The sequence below is a fragment of the Lactuca sativa genome, chromosome 1 (genome assembly GCF_002870075.4).
Source record: "Lactuca sativa cultivar Salinas chromosome 1, Lsat_Salinas_v11, whole genome shotgun sequence".
In the NCBI taxonomy this organism is placed as follows: Eukaryota; Viridiplantae; Streptophyta; class Magnoliopsida; order Asterales; family Asteraceae; genus Lactuca; species Lactuca sativa.
Window position 1 is genome coordinate 134,541,674 of NC_056623.2, and position 23,171 is coordinate 134,564,844.

General features: G+C 36.3%; 1 protein-coding gene across 4 annotated transcripts; it reads left to right on the forward strand.

Annotated features, from left to right (window-relative positions):
* The first annotated feature begins 4,253 nt into the window (after positions 1–4,253).
* On the forward strand, positions 4,254–11,283 carry LOC111895039 (disease resistance protein RPV1). 4 transcript variants are annotated; one of them, XM_042902705.1, is made up of 9 exons: positions 4,254–4,552; positions 5,176–5,247; positions 5,510–6,219; positions 6,978–8,106; positions 8,194–8,511; positions 8,593–9,492; positions 9,574–10,201; positions 10,583–10,644; positions 10,867–11,283. In XM_042902705.1, the coding sequence occupies exons 3-9, from the start codon at positions 5,663–5,665 to the stop codon at positions 11,080–11,082; spliced, it is 3,810 nt and encodes a 1,269-aa protein (XP_042758639.1). In that variant the 5' UTR covers positions 4,254–4,552; positions 5,176–5,247; positions 5,510–5,662; the 3' UTR covers positions 11,083–11,283. The 4 variants fall into 4 exon arrangements, with proteins under 4 accessions (XP_042758639.1, XP_042758644.1, XP_052620075.1 ...); XM_042902710.1 differs by having other exon boundaries at positions 5,524–6,219; XM_052764115.1 differs by lacking the exon at positions 5,176–5,247.
* The last annotated feature ends 11,888 nt before the right edge of the window (positions 11,284–23,171 follow it).

Consider the following 23,171-nt stretch of genomic DNA (forward strand, 5'->3'; position numbering starts at 1 on the left):
GAGGTTAAATCCTGGCTCGGGAAGTGCTTCGCTATGAAGGACCTTGGAGAGGCTTCGTATATTTTGGGAATAAGGATAGTGAGACAACGAAGTAAGAGACTAATAGGACTTAGTCAGAACACTTACTTGGATAAAGTACTAAAACGTTTTAGTATGGAAAACTCGAAGAAGGGAGAACTACCGATACAGAGCAATGCCAAATTGAGTAAGACTCAAAGTCCGAGTACAGAAGCCGAGATAGCTGAGATGAGCCGAGTACCCTACGCTTCCGCAGTTGGCTCAATCATGTACGCTATGACTTGTACTCGCCCTGATGTGGCCTTTTCTTTGAGCATGGTCAGTAGATATCAAGGGAACCCGGGCAGAGCTCATCGTATTGTGGTCAAGAATTTACTTAAGTACCTTCGGAGGACCAAGGAATGGTTTTTAGTCCTCAGAGGGAGTGATGACTTAAAGGTGCGTGGGTATAGTGACGCCAGCTTCCAGACCGACAGGGACAACTACCGTTCGCAGTCGGGCTGGGTCTTTACCCTTAATGGAGGAGTAGTGACTTGGAAAAGTTCCAAACAAGAAACCGTAGCTGATTCAACGTGCGAATCAGAGTACATTGCAGCGAGTGAAGCATCAAAGGAGGCGATGTGGTTGAAGAACTTCATTGGTGATCTTGGAGTTGTGCCTACCATAAAGGAGCCTATGGAAATTTTCGGTGATAATGAAGGAGCGGTTGCCTTGAGCAAGAAACCAAGGGACCATGGTAGATCTCGGCATATCGAAAGAAAATAACACTTTATTAGACATTGAGTAGAAGAAGGACACCTCGTAGTAAAGAGGGTATCGTCAGAGGATAACCCAACAGATCCGCTTACGAAGGGACTGAGTAGGGTTAAGCATTTGCAGCATGCTAGGAGTGTTGGGCTGAAAGACGATATTAGTTTAGATTAGATAGTTTTGGAAACATGTAATAGATAAATGTAATTGACATTTGATGATTAAATAAAGGAGTATTATTTATGAGTAAAGCTACTGTCTTATGTTAATTGTTTAACTATTGTTTCATTTTGCATGTTTTGACTTCCTGAATAATTGAGTTATTAAGAATAATCGAATTATTCGAATGGTCCACAATCGTTCATATGTTGGAAGTAGGTACGGATGAAGATTGTCATGAATTGGTGTGTAGAGTGTCTAAAAGGTATTATACATAGAAAAGGTTTGCTGCAACGTTCATGAGTGCTTATGAACAAGTTTTGAGCATTGGAATAAATCTGCGCTTGCTGGAATCACTTTATGGAATATGACAAAAGTGATCGCAAGACGATAATATCTTATGGTCTTAAAACCAAGATATATGGTTTATTGTTTATTAATTGGTTGTGCATTGACAATGCGAAACCGCATCAGTAAATTAATGTCAAAAAACACATTGTTGTATATGATTGATTAGTAAATAATAAATGCATATAAGTCGAAGTTTATCTGTTACTTTTATCCTAAGAGAGTAAAAGCGATATCAGGGCCCTTCGATGATTTGATTTGACTTATGTTCCGGGGCCGGTCAGGACTGAATTGATGTGTTCAATTAAGTTCTATGTCAAATGAATCTGACATCGAGAAACCAACTGCTGGACAATAAATTCCATGAGATTGTCCACACAATATCTAAACAGAGGACTGTACGATCCCTTATCTAAAGGACAGGATACTAATAAGATCAGAGTTTGACAGCGTCTTTGAGAGCTACGATTGTTAATCGGATTGTGTTTGCATATATAGTTACTAGACTTATCCAAGTGGGAGACTGTTGGATTAGTGTCTAAGGCTGTAACTATATTTGGTAAGTACTTGACCCGGTTGTGCATGGTCCTTTTGGGTTGCCTTCACCATAGCAACTTGACAGGATGATTTGTTAAGAGAGAAGAGATATTATTGTTAATATATTATGAGAATAATATATTAAAGAAATAATAATGTTATTTGATTAATATAAGTCATATATTAATTGAGAATTAATTTGGTGACTTAAAGAAGTTAATTGAATAAAGGGGCATAAACTGTCAAATGTGTGATAGTTGTGTTTTGGGCTATGTATCATTATGGATATAAGGGTGGATGGATTTTAGGGTTAGGACACCATAAAATCGTCCAAGCCTAATATCTAGGAGGATCTTGGATTGCTTAGGGCCTAAGTTATTCAATTAGGGTTAAGGGTGAAACCCTAGTAGCTCATAGTATAAATAGATCCCTTGGGTGAGTGAAATCGGCATTCATGCAAGGCAAGAAACCCTAGAGCCGATTTCTCACCCTCCCATCTCTCTCAAGATCATCCTCTTGCTAGTTGGTGTTTGTAAGCAATTAGAGGAGTAACAATTGTGACTCTAAGCTCCAAGAAGAAGAAGTATCAAGCAAGTAACTCAAGGTATTGTTCTAGATCTGATTTCATATGATAAGATTCAATTGTTTACATTAGATCTAGAATTGTAAGTCTTGGATACAATGCATGTTCAATTAGAGAAACCTAGATCCAAGCATTAGGGTTTGCATGTGCACATAGGAAAGTTTTTATGGTTCAAACCCATCAAAAGTAACTTTAAATATCATTGTACTTTTGTTTTTATAGCATTGTACTTATATATTGTTTTTTAATAATTTTATGCAACAAAAATAATGTTTTTATTCTATAACTTTTTACATAAATGGTCCATTCTAATAATAATTATAGAAATTTCAATGTTTTTTTTTAAATTACAGAAATAATTGGAAATCGATTTTAATATTAATTTACATATAATCAACATAAAAATGATCTCAATATTCAATGGTCCATTTTAAGAGATAATAATTATAAAAAATCGAAAAACAAAAAAAAACAAAAAAATACATCTCCACAAAGGCATATATCGTTCTGCAGAGGGTTCCTCTGCGGATCTGTTCTTGTTCTTGAGCAGAGGACCTCTGTGGATCTGTTCATGAAGAAAAGAATAGGATAAATCGATTTCTTATTTCACAAACTCAAGTCCTTACACCCTAACAAGAATACATGTTTATATATAGCATTTAACCTATCAATTTCCAACTCATATAGTCAATTTCTACTTCCGAGTTTATACGAAGATTAGGAAAAAAATTGAAATATTACTTGAGTTCCATATCTATCGGATAATATATCGGAGTGCAGTTGTTCCACGAATCAAGCTCGCTGTGACATTTTTGTGTCCGTTCCGATCACAGTCCGACGTCCGCAGCTTCCTTTCGCGAATCGATTACCCTAACTTCCTTTCGCGTTCGAGTTATTTTTTACTGTAATGCCCCTGATCCTCAGAGCAATAAAGAGTCCGTAGAGGTGTTTATGGTTCCGCAGAACTCCCTCTGCGGAACCTTTGGTCATATTCCGAATTCCTCATTTCCATGGTTATTTTTTTTAAAGAACCCCTCAATTTTGGTCATTTACTGAATTTTCTCTTACATAAAATTAAGTCCTTAAAGAGCTTGAAGGGTTTAAATTTTTGCAAACATAATTGGGTTAAACTTGAGATAGTAAGAAATTAATAGTGATGATCATTCAACATCTAGTTCATGATTCACAAACTAAGTGTATTAGCAAAGACATTAAAGTTACAAAAAATGAAACTTTTTTATTGAATTGCTTTAATAGATTTGGTGATTTTTCTTTTTTAATTTGTCCACAAAATTACAAATATGATCCATATAATTTACCAAATATCATAAACTTAGTTCCTTTTCTTTTGTCGAACATAATCTGTGTGGTTTCTAAAAACAAAAAAAAAATCTAGGGATTGTCCAGATAGGCGACAACAGAAGTAAGGCCAAACTCGACGAAGGCGATGATGGTAAAAGAGAACCGGTAGGCAGGTGTTGACGTTGCTCACAAATCAACCCAAATGTTTACATTTTTAGATGAAGAATCATGAAATATTATGAGTTTTAATGCACCTAGTTCATCAAATTTAGCTCTAACATGTGAAAACTCCACTTTGACATTTTATCAAACACTCGGTGGGCAGAGAAAATGTCTTCTAATTTCAGCTTCTATGACATAAATACATAAATTGTTTGTAAAAAGATTCAAAATAAAACCGAAATAATTGCAAAACATAATGATAAAATCCAAAATTAAGAGTAAATGATATCTAAAATAAAAACAATATGATTATTTTTTGAAAAACTCATTTGTAATGGTTAATCAAAAATATATTCAAAAGAAGCAAAACCCTCGACAGGCTTCGAGCGTAAGGCAAAAGAAAATCACAATACAACTCCAGTATCTGGCGTTGACTAGCCTTTTCCCTATTGACTTGAACAATTTCATAGATTTTCCCCAATTTACCATTTATTTTCTTCATAGATTTTCCCCAGTTTACCATTATTTTTCTTGGAATTCTCCTTATGTCAGTCTCCCTTCCTTCCTCGTTGACTCGCGGGTTCCTTGCTGACAATCCTTTGTAATCTTAACTCCACATATATCTTAGCCACATCACTGTTTTTTGATTCTCTATCATCACTGCGTCAGGTCTCCTTGTCTTCCTGCAGGCAGGTAACTATGAAGGGATATTCTTACAAGTTAGTTTCAGTTGTTAGACAATTTCATCTTCTTAATCATAAATCATTTATTTATTTCGTTTACAAATGATTGAATTTTGTCTATTTCAGCTACTTCTTAGAGTTTGAAACTGAAACCTTTGAAAGGACATGACCTTTATGTTTCAAAAACATTTCCTTTGGATCAACCCCATGAATTTTAGTTGAATTCCTTTAGATTTATGGTGATACTTGATGCAGTGATAGAGAATTTTAATGTTGAAAAGATTTTTGTTGGTAATTTGGGGATATATAAACAACCATGTCAAGAAACTTATTCCTTTTTCTGTCAAGATCTTTTAATTGATTTTTTAATATCTAGGGAAAGCTTGAAATTTCCTATAAGTGTTGCAGTTTCTCTTATGGGAGGTAATAGTGGATCATGTAGTTGTTTATAGAATGGTATTTATTTGGTGTTGAATTTGTTTGAAGATTACTCAAGTGAACTTAAAATGGATTTTATTTAGACAATAGTACGAATGTTTATGTTGGTTAAATGAATAAATTGGTTTGTTATTTTCTTGTACCTGAACTAATTTGCTACTACCATGAGGCTGCTGTTCCATGTTCCTTTTGCAGTGTTTAGATGCCTAAGCTTGATTCCCATACATCCCTTGCACACAAAGCAACCGAGTTTTGTATTGATAAAAGGTAGCCTTTGAACACAAAATAAAAATCAACGATTAAAACACAAATATCCACATTATTCACCATATAACTCCAAAATCAACTTGAAACTCGGAGTTTGGGGATATGAATTAGTGTATTAACACAATTAGAGTTCATATGTATTGCAATCTCTTAAATTTTTTATTTTGAATAATTTAAAGGTATTATGCTTATTTGAGGTTTAAATTGTTTATTGTGATTCGAGTTACATATTATCAATATTAGTAATTTGAATTTTATGTAGAGGCTATTATGTAGGGGATCCTGACATTGAAGCAGAACTGAGTAAATCCATGAAACCAACTTTTATAACCGATAACGCGTGGAGGAGTTTCAGAGCATGCAAGTAAAAATATTAAATATATACACAAAATCGTGTGAAGGGTGATAACTCATAATGGATTTTCTCTTTCAACGCCTCTCAGAAGGAGCTTCATCTTCTTCATTAATTTGTGGTCATAGTTCATCAACTCATGGCTATAGATATGACATATTTTTAAGTTTTAGAGGTCTTGACACTCGTCATAGTTTCACCGATTACCTTTATGAGGCATTTATAGAAGCCAATATCACAGCCTTCTTGGATGATGAAGAAATTGAAACAGGGGAAGATCTGAAACCGGAATTGGAGAATGCAATTAAGGCATCTCGGGCTTCTATTATAGTGTTGTCTAAGAATTACGCTTCTTCAACATGGTGTCTCGATGAATTGGTGCTGATCCTTGAGCAGCATATGACATCCAACCATATTGTTATTCCAATCTTTTATCATGTGGAGCCCACACATGTCAGGAACCAACAAAGTAGCTTTGGGGATGCAATGGCTAAGCATAAACAGAAAATGGATGAAGAGACAGATGCAGATAAAAAAAGTCAGTGGGCTCAAAAGATGGAGCAATGGCATAGAGCACTTACACAAGTTTCTCACTTAAAGGGGAAAAATGTGAATGGAAGGTAACAACTTTCTTACCCATATTTCCATAGGGCTTCAATTTTATGTGATTAATGCATGAAAGATGCAAATATCAGCTTCTTCCTATGCATTTTAATATCTTTCCTCAGTATGAAATAGGTATATATATCATGTCTAGGACAAAGAAGATGAACAAAATTAAACCTATATGTTGTATTATGTGATCTTATAAATGAATTATATAGAAAGATTAACGGTTCTGATAAGTTTGACACGTTTGTTGTGCATTTAGTAGTTTGTCATAAGTTATATATTTAGATAAACAATTTCAATTATCTTGTCATGCTTTCCGTTAAAAACCGAATTTTCAATGAAGTGCTATGTGTGTACTATTAGTATACCATACTACCTTCAAATCATAATCTGTTTTATGATAAACAAGTTCTCTTACTAGTAAGTAATAAAGCATAACCTATAGCTGTTAGTTTTTTCATACGCATGCAAAACCACTTTTTTAAGTTGTATATTATTGTAAAAACATACGGAAGTTGGGTGACCCATTAGTGAAATCTTCTATTACATTTCTAGCTTTGATCTTAGCATACATAAATATTTTATGCCCTTAAACATTAGATATTTGTATGGTAGGAGTGAAAATATAGTATGGTATTGATTTGAGGAATTTAATAAAAAAATAGCTATGATATAATTTTGATTTGGATTGTCGGATATATAAAACCTCCAAATCTCGTTTGTAAGTATTGTAGATTATAATGTTTTAAAGTTCTTATTAAATCAGGCTAGAGAAGGACTTTATTAAAGAAATTGTGAATGACATTCACCGTAGAATAGATGTACCCTTAAGGATTGCCCAACCCCTACTCATTGGAATGGAGTCTTCAATTAAGTTCATCAATTCATGGTTGAAAGATGGATCCTCACATACGGCTGACATACTCACTATTTCGGGTATGGGTGGAATCGGGAAAACATCATTAGCCAAATATGTCTACGGGTTACATTGTTGTGAATTTGACACAAGCAGCTATATTGAAGATATTGGCAGGAGATGTGGTGGAAAGTATAATGGGCTGCTTGATATACAAAAACAGCTGTGCCATGACATTTCAAAGACAAGTTCAATTCAAGTTTATGATGTTTCTAAATACACCACAATGATAGAGAACACATTAGCCCGTAAAAGGGTCTTTCTAGTAGTTGATGATATTGATAGTTCTGATCAGTTGGATGCATTACTTGGAAGCAAAGGTTTTCATCCTGGAAGCAAAGTTATAATAACAACAAAGGACTCATGGTTGACAGAGAGTTGTGTACTTTTCAAAACAAACATTAAACCTAAGCATGCAATGCATTTCCTTGAAGGCTTACATGTGATTGAATCACTACAACTTTTGTGTCTCCATGCATTTATGTGCAACCAGCCCAAGGCAGGTTATGAAGAGGTGTCTTATAAGCTTGTGAAGTATTGTCAAGGACATCCATTGGCTCTCAAAGTTTTAGGCAAGTCTCTACATAATCGAGATGTAGCTTACTGGGAAGGATGCATAGAAGGGCTAAAAAAAGAAATCAGTTCCCCTATAAATAATGTCTTGAAAATGAGTTTTGATTCTTTGCCATCCAACAATGATAAAGACTTATTTAAGCATATTTCTTGTTTTTTTGTTGGAGTCGATAAAGATCTCACCGAAACAATATTAAGGGCATGTGGTATAAACACAAGATGTGGGATTACGAATCTCATTGATAGATTTCTTCTTAGTATCGGAAAGAATAACGAATTGGAGATGCATCAGTTGCTTCAACAGATGGGAAGATGGGAAGTACATCAAGAATCACCTGATAACCCATGGAAGCGAAGTCGATTATGGTGTCATGAGGAGTCGTTCAAAGTGTTGAAACAAAAAAAAGTAAGAGCTTATTTATACTTTTTAGTAGTGTACATTTTCAAATTGCTTTGTATTGTCTAATTATTTTGGCTATCTGTATCTTCTTAGGGTAAGGGAAATCTTGTAGGCCTTGCCCTTGATATGCCGATGCTTGAGAAACAGAATTTGTGTGCAACATTTCAAACAGAGGCGTTGAGTAACATGGATAATTTGATGCTACTACAACTCAATTATGTGCAAATGAATGGGTCTTATGAGAACTTTCCAGAAGAAATAAGATGGTTATGTATGCATGGGTTTCATTTAAATTCTATACCTTTAGACTTACCTATGGAAAATCTTGTTGCTCTTGACATGTCATATAGCAATATTGAATCATTTTTCAATTGTTATAGTAATCCACAACGACATGAGAAGAGGCAAAATGTAACTTATTTTCATTTCTTATTCTTCCATGTTGAGTTTGATGAATTTCACTACTGTTCTAACTTATTTCCATTTCTGTAGTTGGATGCATCGTGTTTAAAAGACAAAAGGTTGCTTGGATCATTGAAGATTCTTAATTTAAGTTTTTGTAAACAACTTCGTATGCTTGGTGGATTTGACGAACTCCCCGCACTTGAGAGGTTAATAGTTAGAAATTGCATTGTTTTGCTTGAGGTTTGTGATTCGATTAAACAATGTGTTGAACTTGTCCTTATTGATATGAGCAACTGCAACAAGCTTGAAAAATTTCCAAGAAACATAAGCATGTTAAAGAAGGTTAAAACAATACTTCTAGATGGATGTAATCTTGGTGAATCTCGTGTTGAGAATAGGGATACGGATTTATGGGAAATGTGCAAGGCTAACAACATTGGCATAAACACAAGAGCTTCTTCCTCCGCCTTTCCAGGTGGTATACCATGTGATTTGAAGGCCTTTGCAATTTCTTTACCAAGATCGTTAGTAAGTTTGTCACTTGCAAATAATAATTTGTCCATTGAATCTTTTCCCATGGACTTCAGTTGCCTATCCATGTTAAAGGAATTATTTTTAAATGGGAATCCTATCATTTCCCTCCCCAATTGTGTGAGAACCCTTCCTAGGCTTGAGATACTTAGTATGGAAGATTGTAAAAAATTGAAGTCAATCGAGCATCCTCCACCTACACTAAGAAAGTTGGTTCTTTATCCTCATCGTAATCATTCTATAGAAAAAATTGTATTTGATCCAGAAATGTCACCACTTCGGGTACTCTTTCACTTGAGAGGTTTCGAACGTGGGTCTTATGAAATTGAAGGCATGGTGAAAATCCAACCAATAGTGGGTGTTGATAACAAGGTACTACGTAGATTGGGTTGGACTAAATTAGACTTCCTTAACGAAAGGCACTTGGGAACTAATTCTTTGGATTCTGAAATGCAGGTTTGTGTAGCCAACTATGCTTTTATGTAAATATGTATGATATATTTTATGGCGATTAATTAAGGTTGGTGTATTTGGCAGATGTTTTATCAATTTGGAATATTCAGCACAATGTATGAGGCGGACGAGATGCCAATATGGTTTAGGCATAGAAATGCAGGGCGATCAATAACATTTACCATGCCATCATCATCTCCAAACAACCTCCTTACAGGACTCAACTTCTGCTCTGTGCACACGCCTATTCCAAATGATCCTTTTCTTGGGTTTCAATATTTTGTTGAGACATCTCGATTTCACGATTGTCAGTTCCCTCGTTCGCCAATGATAAAAATTAGTAATGTAACAAAGAAACGCATGTGGAGTTACGAACGTTACCCAGACAGACCTTTTGGAGGCCCAAAGTGTTGCATGTTGTTAAGTCATTGGATGTTTGGGATGAATGAGATGGAGGCTGGTGATCAGGTTACTATTACTGTTACAGATTCGAGGAATAATGAACGTGTAAAGGAGTGTGGGGTGAGTTTTGTGTATGATGGAGAGAACAAGGAAGAAGAAGACGAAGAAGAAGAAGAAGATGTGTTGGGTTATTACAAGTCATGGAATCACATAATTGGCGGAGATCTCTCCCCTTTTCAAAACCCTTTTCAAACGACAGGAGAATACGTCCTACGGCATAGGCGATTTTTTCAACCTGGCAGAATTGGTGGTAAATGTCGTTTTTATTAAATATTTGTATTGTCATGTCTTATGACTCGTTTATTTTAAAAAATTTAAATAAATGGATCATATGACCCAAATCCACCCATTTATTATTGATTTTATTGACCTCTAAGGTAAGAGTTTGTTATTATAAAATATATATCTAAAAAAGAAGTTCTACTTTTAATTTTTGAATGAATTAATCCGAGCATTGTTCCGTCTAAAAGGGCCGATTTGTTATTTTTTATTATATATATTCTTTTTGTAGTTGATCAAAGTTTTGATGTGTTGGATCACATAAACATATCAACAACACTAAAACTACTTCCTCTAAGTAGATGTGTGTGAATATATAATGATTAACCCATTACTTTTTATCTGTTTTCAGAAGAACTATGGTTTAGAGCATTCTCTCAAAGGAAGCCTGATATAATTGGTGACGCACGTAAGGTATACTTTTTGACACTGAATTCCTTCTCTCATCACATGAGTAAAAGTCATACACAACCAAATATGCTATCGTCGAATTTTCTGATTGGTCTACATTGTACCAAAATCAAAGTAGTTATATAATGTACTTGGGGCTGTGTTGAAAAATAGTTTTATATGTGATCTTAAAATGAGATGAAATTCTTTTAAAAACTTATTGACAAACATTATAAGATTTTCCAGGTGAGCACAAACGTCAAAAAGTCAAAGAACGTTAACAGGAAAAGTCAAAGAGCCAAAAATGCAAAATTACTTGAAGATAGGAACCAAAAGGTAAAATATTTTCGTCTAAGGGCTAAAAGTGTAAAAGTATTGAAGTTTCACATGTCGGGGACCAAAAGCGTCAAATCTGCCAAAGTTGGACCAGACATTTTGAAGTTTTTGAACCGGACACTTTGAATCATCGGGATGGAAACTTTGATCTTGCCTGCCGAGCGCTTACCAAGAAAGAATTACCAGCCCACATGTGCTTATCACGTGATCATTACAATGCATCTTTTTGCTAATTCTCACCCAATGTATTTTTTCTAAATGCAAATTGTACAAACCTTATTTGCACAAGCTTTCTAAGATTTAAACAACAATACCTTCTTTGTGACATCCGTATTTCTAGTATTTCTACGGTAAGAAAAAAAAAATTATTTATGCTTATTAAATTAGAGTATCTTTTTTATAAAAAAAAAAATTACTTTAAAGAATTTGTCCCAAATATATGATAATAATATTATCAACACATTTCCAAGAAAAATGTATTTTATTTATAAAACTCGTGATGACATCATCAATACTAGAAACATAAGCATAAACAAAGACTTACAATGTCTCATTATATTAATAATCTACGTGTCCTTGAATCTCTCATCATACATGCAACTTTATACCGCTACCTATAATACAAAGAAGTTGAGTGGGTCAGGCTGGAAAACCTGATGAGTACATAGAATTTTCAACCCACAATAATATAATTAATATGTTTGGTTATCAAACAATTAACCTAATTTTCCATCCTCATTATCTTCTTTATTCTTAAGGATCTAACCTAAGGATCATCTTTGCTGACAATACTAGTTCAAGGATTCCTCTATGATACTAACCAGTAGGCTTTCTTATATATTTATTCTTAAGGATTTACTTTAGGAATCATCTTAATCATCGTTGCGGAAAGTATTATTACAGAGATTTCTCTACAATACATGTTAGTAAGTTTCTTTCTATTTTTATTCCTAAGGATTTGTCCTGAGTAATAGGCATGAAGTCCATCGTTGTCGGTGTTTAGGCACGAAGTTCATCGCTACCGGCGCTTATCTAATAGACACTAAGTCCGTAGCTGTCAGTATCTATCTAATAGGCACTAAGTCCACAACTGCCAATATTTATCTAATAGGCCTCTCATTATCTATATCATATTTCATCTCTCAACATCGATATCATCTTATATCTACCATTCTTTATTCAATATATTTATAGGTAATAAAAATACATATATAGTTTCAAATCAAATAAAACTTGTATATATTGTTCGTCTAACATAGATATCAGGAACATAGATAACAGGCATATATAGCATGTAATTATCTTAAATATTTTATATATATATATATATATGTGTGTAAGTTGAAAGTAACTATACATTCACTTGTTAAAGTGGATGACTGGAAAGTTGGACAGTGCTTCACTTTAGCACTTGGATTTTCCATTGATATTACCTAGGTTTAATTATCTATAAGTCTTAGTTTATTACCTCTTATATCTAATTAATAGTCTAGATACCTCAAGAATTTCATTGTCTATTGATCTATAGTTGATAAGGGACAACTAGGTAGGATCATATCGGAGGTATGGTCTGTTTGGTATACAGAGTATACGGTTTGGAAATCTCACTTTAAACACCTTACTAGTTCCAGCCTACACACCATCGCCATAAGTAGATCAACCTTTAAAATGACATGGAATTACTGATAAATCTTATTTATATGTTCACAATAATGACTTATGACCATAAATATAAGTCACACTGAAAATAAAAGTGTGTAGCTTAACTTACAGAGATTTTAGTGAAAACCACGAAAGTATGCGGACAGAGCTCCAAACCGAAAACTCTATTTGTCGGACTTCTAGACTTCTCAAACTTTACTAAAATATCATAAGAAATCTCACAAAAGTCGGACTCAAAATGGAGGAATGCTCTAAAGAGAAATGGACTTGATTTTTTTGTGTGAAATGAAAGCAATTTCGAAGAATATATATAGGGTACAAGGCTCTGCGGTGCGCACTACCTAGAGGTGCGCCTCGCACCAGGGCTGTGCTAGCTCCTGCGCTTGCCTGCCACATGTCGCGATCGGGATGGGCCACCGATACCGCTTCTAGAACAAGCCACATGTCATATTTTCATGGTGCCATGTGTCTAAATCTCGTGATGCCACGTCACCTTTTCAATTTCTCCCATGAAATTATCAAATATTCACTTCTACGAATAAATTGTTGATTCCTTATGTTCAAGGATTTGGTTTGCCTATGATGAAACACACAAGCTCTTTAGGAAACCCAAATCGATGATTCTGTTGGATAAGGTGTCTAAGTCCATACCTATTTCTGGTATGTACTTGACCCGACCCAACATGGTCCATTTGGGTTGCATGGCACCATGCAATTGGATAAACTAAATGAGAGAAATAACACATATGGTTTATTAATATATTATAAGTTCTAATATATTAATAATATTATTTAATTAGTTTGATCAAGAATTAATTTAGAATTAATTAAGTGATCAAAAGATAACTAATTAAATATATGGGTAGATTATGTAAATCTTCCATATCTTATATAGTGGGCTAAAAGGCTCCATGGACTATCAAGTTGGGTTCCACTCATAGGATGCTCCATGGATGCTCCATGGAGTTAACCCATGGATTGAGAAATGAAGAGTCATGTTACATTAGGGTTTTACCTAATGCAACACACTATATAAGGACCATGTCTCTCCCCAAAATTGGATAGACAACACACTAGACAAGAAACAAAAGGGCTAGAGCCGATTTTTGAGTGTTATACATTCTCTCCAAGTTTACTCCATAGTATTTGGTGTTGTGTGAAGCATTTAAGGCATCACACTTGGGGTGCTAGGCTCACAAGGTTTCAAGAAACATTTACAACAACAAGGTATGTAGTTCTATCTATTAGTCAAGTTAAAATTGTTCCCCATGTATGCTAGATAGGATCATAGCCTTGGAAATCAATTTTGCATGATAATTAGACAAACATAGATCCAAGGTTATTAGGGTTGCATGTACACTTAGGAAGTGTTAGAATGCTCAAAACCCATCAGTGGTATCAGAGCCTAGGCTTGTTTGTTGATTTTTTGTGCAAAATGCTTGAAAAAATTGATTTTCTGTTTTCTGCTCATATGAACTCGCCGAGTCCATGCACAAATGCAAGCTACTCGTCGAGTCTGTTCTTGCACTAGACAAGTAGAGGCTGCTGTGTTCATAATTTCGATTTTAGTTGCTGGAAATGGACTAGAAACATTACCCTAAATTGTTTTGGTACTTGAAAACATGTTTTAGATGGAGTAATGTTTATGCTAATCCATTTACAATGACAATTATCAAGATTACAAGTTTTAAATGTAATTTTTGATTCATGAAAGTGTTCATATTCATGTTCTTGATCTTATGATGTTTAGATGATCATAGGAATTATTTGTAACCTATGTGGTAGATTAATTCATGATTATTATGTGTTTTAATGGAGTCCATAACTTGTCCTCAAGTTATAGAAAACCAAAAGTCACTTTGCTTTAAAACCATTAAAAGAACACATGGGTTATAAAAATGAAGAGTCTTCATTTTTAATACCCTAATAAACTCATAAGTTACAAGAAAAGAAAAGTTTTGAAAGTTTACAAAACTTGCCCTCAAGTTTTTGGAACAAGTAAAGTCTTGATTAAAACTTTAGTTCCAACCCTTAGAATTTTAAAAGTTAAAATTCAACCCTTATACTTATAATATTATAAATTAATAATATATATATATATATATATATATATATATATATATATATATATATATATATATATGTTTAAGAACAAAGTCGTCTTACCGCTAGTACGCCTCATTCACGAAGTCGGTCTATAAGGTGAGTATAAGGTCGTTGCCTATAAAATGACAACTTAATGGGTGTCCACTCTCACCCACCGCTTGCTTGACTGGTGGAGGGTCATTAGCCGAACGGGTAAGACAAGGACTTATAAATTCTCATTAAAAGTATAATGATTATTATAAAGTAACTAAATGTTTTATAAATTCCCAATCTTACTTACTTTAGGAAAAATGTGAATAAGGTGCTAATCCATGAAATTACACTTTGCACCTTGTTTAAGTCGTTGGTGGAGCGTGTGTGGTTTACCGGCACACTAACTTGGACTTAACAAGGAAGGCAAAGGGTGACATAAGGTTTTTCATGAGGTCGGAAGGAGCGCGTGTGGTTTACCGGCATAACGATTAAGTGAAAAACATTAAGGGTATCAAGTAACTTGCATGGTTACTTCACACCTTGTTTTGTGATCCTCGGTATCCGAGTCACAAAACATGAAGGGCACACTCGAGATTGAAACATGCCATTGAAAAGTTCCATGAATCTCAAAGAATCTAGGAATTTCTAAAAGCCAAATAAAACCTAATAATTTATATTTCGTTTTCATGGTGGAAATTGGTGAATCGTCATTCACCTACCTTTCAAATATGTTATAACTTGGATTACGGCATCCCTCTTCTAGGTTATAATATATTGTGATTGGATCCTAGCCTTAATATTACATTTGGGTGTTTTATTAAGGACTATCCCTATATCTAAACTAAACTTACTTTCTTCTTTTCAGATGTCTTCCAACAATGTTACTCCTGGCTCAAACCCTACAAGCTCCTTCTCTCTCATGAACCTTTGTGGGAGAGTCATCTTTGATGGATCCAACTTTACTAACTGGATCAGGAACATCGGGATGGTCGCTCGTTACGAGAACAAGGAATATGTTCTTGACAAGGAGCTCAAGGTGCCTGAGCCAACTGCTACTCCTGAGGAGTTTGCTGAATATGAGGCACATGAAAGAGATGCAACCAAAGTGGCATGCATCATGATGGCCACCATGACAGCCGAGCTCCAAAAGTCCTATGAGGACTACTATCCTTTTGAGATGCACCAGGATTTGATAGACCGCTACCATCAGAGTGCTCGTCAAGAGCGATATGAAATCATCTCCTCTATGATCACAACCCGGATGAAAGATGGCGAACCCATCACAAGCCACATGCAGAAAATGCAAAGGTATGTGGATAGATTGATGAAGTTGAATGTGAACTTCCCTGAGGAGTTAGCAATAGATATTATTTTGCACTCCTTACCTTCGTGTTATGATCAATTCCGCATGACATACCACATGAATAAGGAGGAAGTTACACTTAGCAAACTTTAGGGACTCCTAAAGACCGCAGAATCCGGTCTTAAAGGTAAGTCGGTTGTGACCACTCCTGCTACTACTCCAAACTCAACACCTGTCCTGGCAATCGGGAAAGGTAGAAGGAAGAAGAGAAAGAACCATTCGAAGGGTACCAAGGGTAAGACCCTTGATGGCTCCTCTTCTAGCGGAACCAAGAAAGGTTTCGTTACACCTTCTTCTGATCCCAAAGAGGCTGAATGCTTCTACTGCCACGAAAAGGGGCACTGGAAGCGTAACTGCCCAAAGTACCAGCAAGACTTGAATGATGGGAAGGTTAAACCCAACCATGTAGGTATTTACACTATCTCATCTAATAATCCACTCTATTCTATCTCTTGGGTCCTTCATACCGGTTGCGGTATTCATATTTGTTCTAAATTGCAGGGACTAAGAAGAAGTGAGAATGTGGAGCATGGAAAGATAAACTTGATCATGGTGAATAGGAAAGTTTCACCTGTCACCAAGATTGGAGTTTATACTTTGTTGCTTAGTAGTGGATTTACTTTAGATTTGAATAAATGTTGTTATTCGCCAGAAATGGCAAGAAATGTTATTTCCTTTCATGCTTTGTATAAACAAGGTTTTACCTTTTCTTTTGATAATGAAACTGGTGGAATAAATGCTTTCTTTAATAATGTGTTTTATTTTAAAGCATTACCTTGTGATGGTGTGTATAAAGCTGTGTCTGTTGTAGATAACTTAGGAAATAATTTATTGTGTATTGATTCTACTAATGATAATAACTTGGCTAAAGCATCATTATGGCATTGTCGTCTTGGACATGTAATCAAGAAATGCATAGGCCAACTCCAAAAGGATGGAGTCTTGGAGTCATTTGACCTAAAGACAGATGATAGTTGTGAATCATGCTTACTTGGAAAAATGACAAAGTCACCCTTCACAGGTTCTTGTGAGAGGGGTGAAGGTTTGTTGGATCTTATACACACGGATGTGTGTGGACCCTTCAAACATGCCACAAGGGATGCTAATCGTTATTATGTGACTTTTACAGATGATTATAGTAGATATGGATATGTCTACTTAATCAAGCATAAGTCAGAGACTTTTGAAAGTTTTAAAGAGTTTAAACAGGAAGTCGAGAATCAATTGGGCAGGAACATTAAGATGATTCGATCCGATCGTGGTGGTGAGTATCTTAGTACTGAGTTCCTCGACTATCTAAGGGAATGTGGGATTGTATCACAATTGACACCTCCCAGGACACCGCAGTTGAATGGTGTGGCTGAGAGGCACAATCGAACCGTGTTGGACATGGTTCGTTCCATGATGAGTCGAGCTACACTACCAATCTCATTTTGGGGGTATGCCTTAGAAACTGCCACCCATATCCTTAATATGGTCCCTACAAAGAAGGTTGCCAAAACACCTCACGAGATGTGGACTGGAAAAGTTCCTAGTCTAGTCCACATCAAGGTTTGGGGTTGCGAGGCTTTTGTGAGACGCGAGACACATGACAAGCTCGAACCTCGAAGCGAGAAGTGTATTTTCATCGGCTACCCACAAAAATCCTTTAGTTACCTCTTCTACAGACCTAGTGAGAATGTGGTCTTTGTAGCAAGGAGGACTGTCTTGAGAGAGAGAGAGAGAGAGAGAGAGAGAGAGAGAGTTCATAAACCAAGGAGACAGTGGGAGGCTAATTGACCTTGAAGAACTTCAAGAGTCAAGTGGTGAAGGAACCTTAAACCCTAGCAGTCAACTTGAGGAGGAATCTCCTTTTGATCCAATTATACCTCCAGTTGTACCTCTGAGGCGTTCCACAAGGGTTAGGAATATACCTGTGCATTACTATGGTTTCCATATTACTGCGGAAGGTGACACACTTATTAGTGATGAGACACTAGTAGGTCTGGATGAACCTAACAGTTATGCGGAAGCCATGGCAGGCCCTGAGTCTGCTAAATGGAAAGAGGCAATGGATAGCGAGATACAATCCATGTATGACAACGAGGTCTAGAACTTGGTTGAGAATGTACCAGGTCGTAAGACTGTAGGGTGCAAATGGATCTTCAAGAAGAAGACCGACATGGATGGTAATGTACACACTTATAAGGCTCAACCGGTAGCAAAGGGCTTCTCTCAAACTCCTGGAGTGGATTATGATGAGACCTTTTCTCTGGTAGCCAAGATTAAGTCCATTAGGGTATTGTTAGCCATAGCTGCATTTCATGACTATGAAATATGGCAAATGGATGTCAAAACCGCTTTCCTTAATGGAATGTTGGCTGAGGATGTTTACATGAATCAGCCAGAGGGTTTTGTCAGCACAGAGTACCCTAATAGAGTGTGTAAGCTTGAGAAATCCATCTATGGATTAAAGCAAGCACCTCGCAGGAGGAATCTTTGCTTTGATGAGAAGGTCAAAGATTTTGGCTTCTCTAGGTGTGAAGATGAATCTTGTGTATATGTCAAGGCTAGTGGGAGTATAGTTAGCTTTTTGGTACTGTATGTGGATGACATACTACTCGTAGGAAATGACATCCCAACTCTGCAGGAAGTTAAGTCTTGGCTTGGGAAGTGTTTTGCTATGAAGGACCTAGGAGAAGTTGCCTATATTCTAGGGATAAGGATCTTGAGAAACCGGAGTAAAAGACTAATTGGACTTAGTCAAAGTACCTACTTGGATAAGGTGTTGAAGAGATTTAGCATGCAAGATTCCAAGAAAGGAGAGTTACCCATCCAGAGTAACACTAGACTGAGTAAGACTCAGAGCCCGAGTATTAAGGATGAGATAGCAGAAATGAGTCGGGTACCCTATGCTTCGGCAATAGGTTCGATTATGTATGCTATGACCTGTACTTGTCCTAATGTAGCCTTTGCTTTAAGCATGGTTAGCAGGTATCAGGGGAATCCTGGTAAGGCTCACTAGACAGCAGTAAAGAACATTCTCAAGTACCTGCGGAGGACTAAGGACTGGGTTCTTACCCTTGGTGGGAGTGATGACTTGAGAGTTGTAGGGTATAGTGATGCTAGCTTCCAGACTGATAGGGATAATTTCCACTCTCAGTCGGGCTGGGTCTTTACCTTAAATGGAGGATCAATCTCTTGCAAAAATTCCAAGTAGGAGACAGTGGCTGATTCAACTTGCGAATCAGAGTATATAGTGGCAAGCGAAGCGGCATAAGAGGCTATGTGGCTAAAGAACTTCATTGGAGACCTTGGAGTTGTACCAACTATATCGAAGCCCATAGAGATTTTATGTGATAGTGAAAGTGCAGTTGCCTTAGCAAAGGAACCAAGGGATCATGGGAGATCCAGACACATCGACAGAAAATATCATTTCATCAGACATCGTATAGAAGAAGGACTTCTCGTGGCAAAGAGAGTATCATCGGATGAGAACCCGACAGATCCCCTCACGAAGGGACTGGGTAGGGTTAAGCATCTCCAGCATGCTAGGAGCATAGGGCTGAAGGATGATATTAGTTTTAGTAGTTAGATAATTTTGAAATTTGTAAAATGTAATTGACATTTGATGATGAATAAAAGTTGTGTTTATTTATGAGTAAAGTGTTGCTATCGTTTGTCAATCGTTTACTATTATTTCTTTTGCATGTTTTGACTTTCAGAATATTTATGTTGTTTTACATATTATTCAAATTATCCACAGTCAGTCATATGTTGGAAGTAGATATGAAGTAAGACTGTCATGAGTTGGTTGTAGAGGTCTAAGATGTTGGACATGGACTCAACACTCATGAGTGCTCATAAGTTCTGAGTATTGGATTCAACCCAAAAGTGTACAGTAATATCTGTACTCATAGAGATAAAAGTGATTTTAAATCGACATAAAACTCATTTAGGTTTCAAAAATAAAATCCCGTAAACTTATGGATTGTTATATCCCTATGTGAGTCGCTATAATCATACTATGACTATGTGAACCTGCCACGACGTTCTCAGGCGTCGCGAAAACTAAAATGACATTTGTCACCCGTAGACCTGCAGGTCCCACTGTAGCTCGTAGCAAGGTGTGGGGTGTCAAACCCAATATAGATCTATATACAAGTATCACGTTCTCCCTCAAGGAGATTCTGATTATAACTACCAGGAATTATATCCCGCACTCGAACGTACGGGGAGAGAGAGAGAGAGAGAGAGAGAGTCTCACAATATAGGTTAACAAGTTTACGTGAAATGTGTGAATATAAATCTTTCTTGTATGAATGTACCCTTTTTGTACGAGTGTGTTGAGTGATGTATCATAAACTATACCTATTATAGTTTATCTAAAATGTATGTAATATGTATGAACTCTTTTATGAAAATGTATTAGTATTATGAATTTGTCAAACTATACCTTTATAGTTTAATATACGTGTTCTAAAATGAATGATTAATATTTATTATGAATTACTTAGTTTCAGTTCATAATGACAAACTAACAAGGAAACACATTCAATAATTAGAACTTATGATTATACACTTTGCTCAACATAATACAAAGTGTTATGATATTTACATGCTGTTGGCTAATTTTAGCCATTCTGCCCTGTTTTGGAAAAATCATAGAAAAATCATACGAAGTCGAAAACTAGATCCGTAAATTCTGAGAGTTCACAAAATGTGTCTAGTTTACTCATAATTTTTATCACGATTTTTAATGACCTCCAACTTGGGTGAAAGAGTCCATAATCACAGACTGGTCCGGATTGTTGTTTGAAATGATAGGCAGTTTTGTAAAAATCACCATAAATTGTAGAAAAATCGTATGGAGATGTGCAAGTAGTCATTTTAAAGCTAAAAACTTGAACTATTTGCACCTTGTACAGTTTTGAAAACAAAAATGTTTAAGATGCCCAAAACAGTCCGTGAATGGAGTTGAACTTTTCCGATGAAGGCTGTTAGAAAATTTTAGTTATGTTCTTAGTGTTTTAACTTGTATTACCCCCCTGAAAACTTGAGAAAACATGAAAATGTAGGGGTATGAACTCACCTTGAGTGATTTCAGTAGATAAGTGTTGAAGAAGAGAAGTGTTCAAGCCAAGAACACTTGAAGAATCACTTGAAGATTCGAAGCTCTAACACAAATATGATGGAATTTGTGTAAGATATCCATGATTTGAGTGGAAATAAGTGAGATAATCATAAGGAGAATGGATTATGCTTAGCAAATGTGGAAGAACACTTGGTAATCAGCCTTGAATCTCGAGTTTGGTGGAGAAAAAGTTTGAGAGAAAAGTGGTGTTTGATACTTAGTGAAATGAGAGAAAATGAGAGAAATGAGGAGAGAGGATGTTTGTTCCAGCTCTAAAAACGTGGGAATGAGTGTAAATTGAGTGTAAGGGACATTGAAGTGACCTAGGTAAGATGGGGAGGTATGGCTGGTCATAGAGTGGGTGTGGGGTGGTTGCTTGTGACATTGGATAAGGCAAAGTCAACACTCCACCTTTAATAATTCACCCATTTGATTTTTATTATTTAAATAATGATTTTCATCAAAATATGTTTAAATTATGAATATTTAGAGTTTATTATGTTAAAATATAATTTCTGGAGAAAATCCCGCTTTAAAATCACGAAAAACAGGCTTAAAGCGTTAAAAATATCAAAAATGGGCTAAAAGTGACAAATTTCCGAAATCTGGCCGAGGTTCGGCCTTCTGATGTTGAAACCGAGAGGAGAGAGGGTAGAAACCGAGAGGGGAGAAGAGAGAGGGCAGGAACCGAGAGGGGAGAAGAGAACAGAGAGGCGCGAAGAGACAGAGAGGGAAGAGAGAGCAGAGACCGAGAGGCAGGTAGAGACAGAGACCGAGAGGCGGGTAGAGATAGAGAGGAAAGCGACAGAGAGGCGAAGCGACAGAGCGAGAAGCGACAGAGACAGAGACCGAGACTCGGTCTTCGCTACAGTGATTCGGTCCTCCGGGTTCGGCCAACAGAGGCTCGGTTCGTCCAGGGTACTTTCGGTCCTAGGTCTCGGCCTTAAGGAGGAGCTTCGGCTCCTTGAGAAGGGTTCCGGTTCCTAAGGTCCATTTTTCTCGTTTTTACCCCGTTTTAAGTCGTTTTTGACCCGGTTAAGGGCCGGAATGACCCGAATGATTCTAAAAAGTTACGGGAACTATTTGAGGGAGATTTGGGAGAGATTTCTCATACTTGGAGAGATTTGGGAGAGATTTGACATTCTTGGAGAGATTTCTCATACAAAGAGATATTTGAGAGAGGTTTCACATACTTGGAGAGATTTGGGAGAGATTTGACATTCTTGGAGAGATTTCTCATACAGAGAGATATTTGAGAGAGATTTCACATACTTGGAGAGATTTGGGAGAGATTTGACATTCTTGGAGAGATTTCTCATACAAAGAGATATTTGAGAGAGGTTTCACATACTTGGAGAGATTTGGGAGAGATTTGACATTCTTGGAGAGATTTCTCATACAGAGAGATATTTGAGAGAGATTTCACATACTTGGAGAGATTTGGGAGAGATTTGACATTCTTGGAGAGATTTCTCATACAGAGAGATATTTGCGAGAGATTTCACATACTTGGAGGGATTTGGGAGAGATTTGACATTCTTGGAGAGATTTCTCATACAGAGAGATATTTGAGAGAGATTTCACATACTTGGAGAGATTTGGGAGAGATTTGACATAGAGAGAGATAGAGTGAAAACGATTGAGAGAGGTTCCATGTGTGACAATTGTGAGTGTCCGGCATCGCAATGTATGGTTCGTAAACCCTGTTAAGCCTTGTTTAAGGATCTTACAGACTCCCGATGAGTATGCAACATTGTTTTATCGGTTTGGGCTCGCCACGTACCACAATTTATGGTTAAGGATATCTAGATGTTCGCACTTTTGATTTATGATCTCTCATTAGAATAGAGAGTTATGTAGAAATTTCATAATGTAATTTTTAGTACTCATGGGCAAATTGAGTCAAATGGTTTGACTTTCTGACTTTAGTTGACTTTGACTTGACCGAAATTTGACGGTTGTCACATCGATGATTTTGTTTTGACCTATGTACCGGGC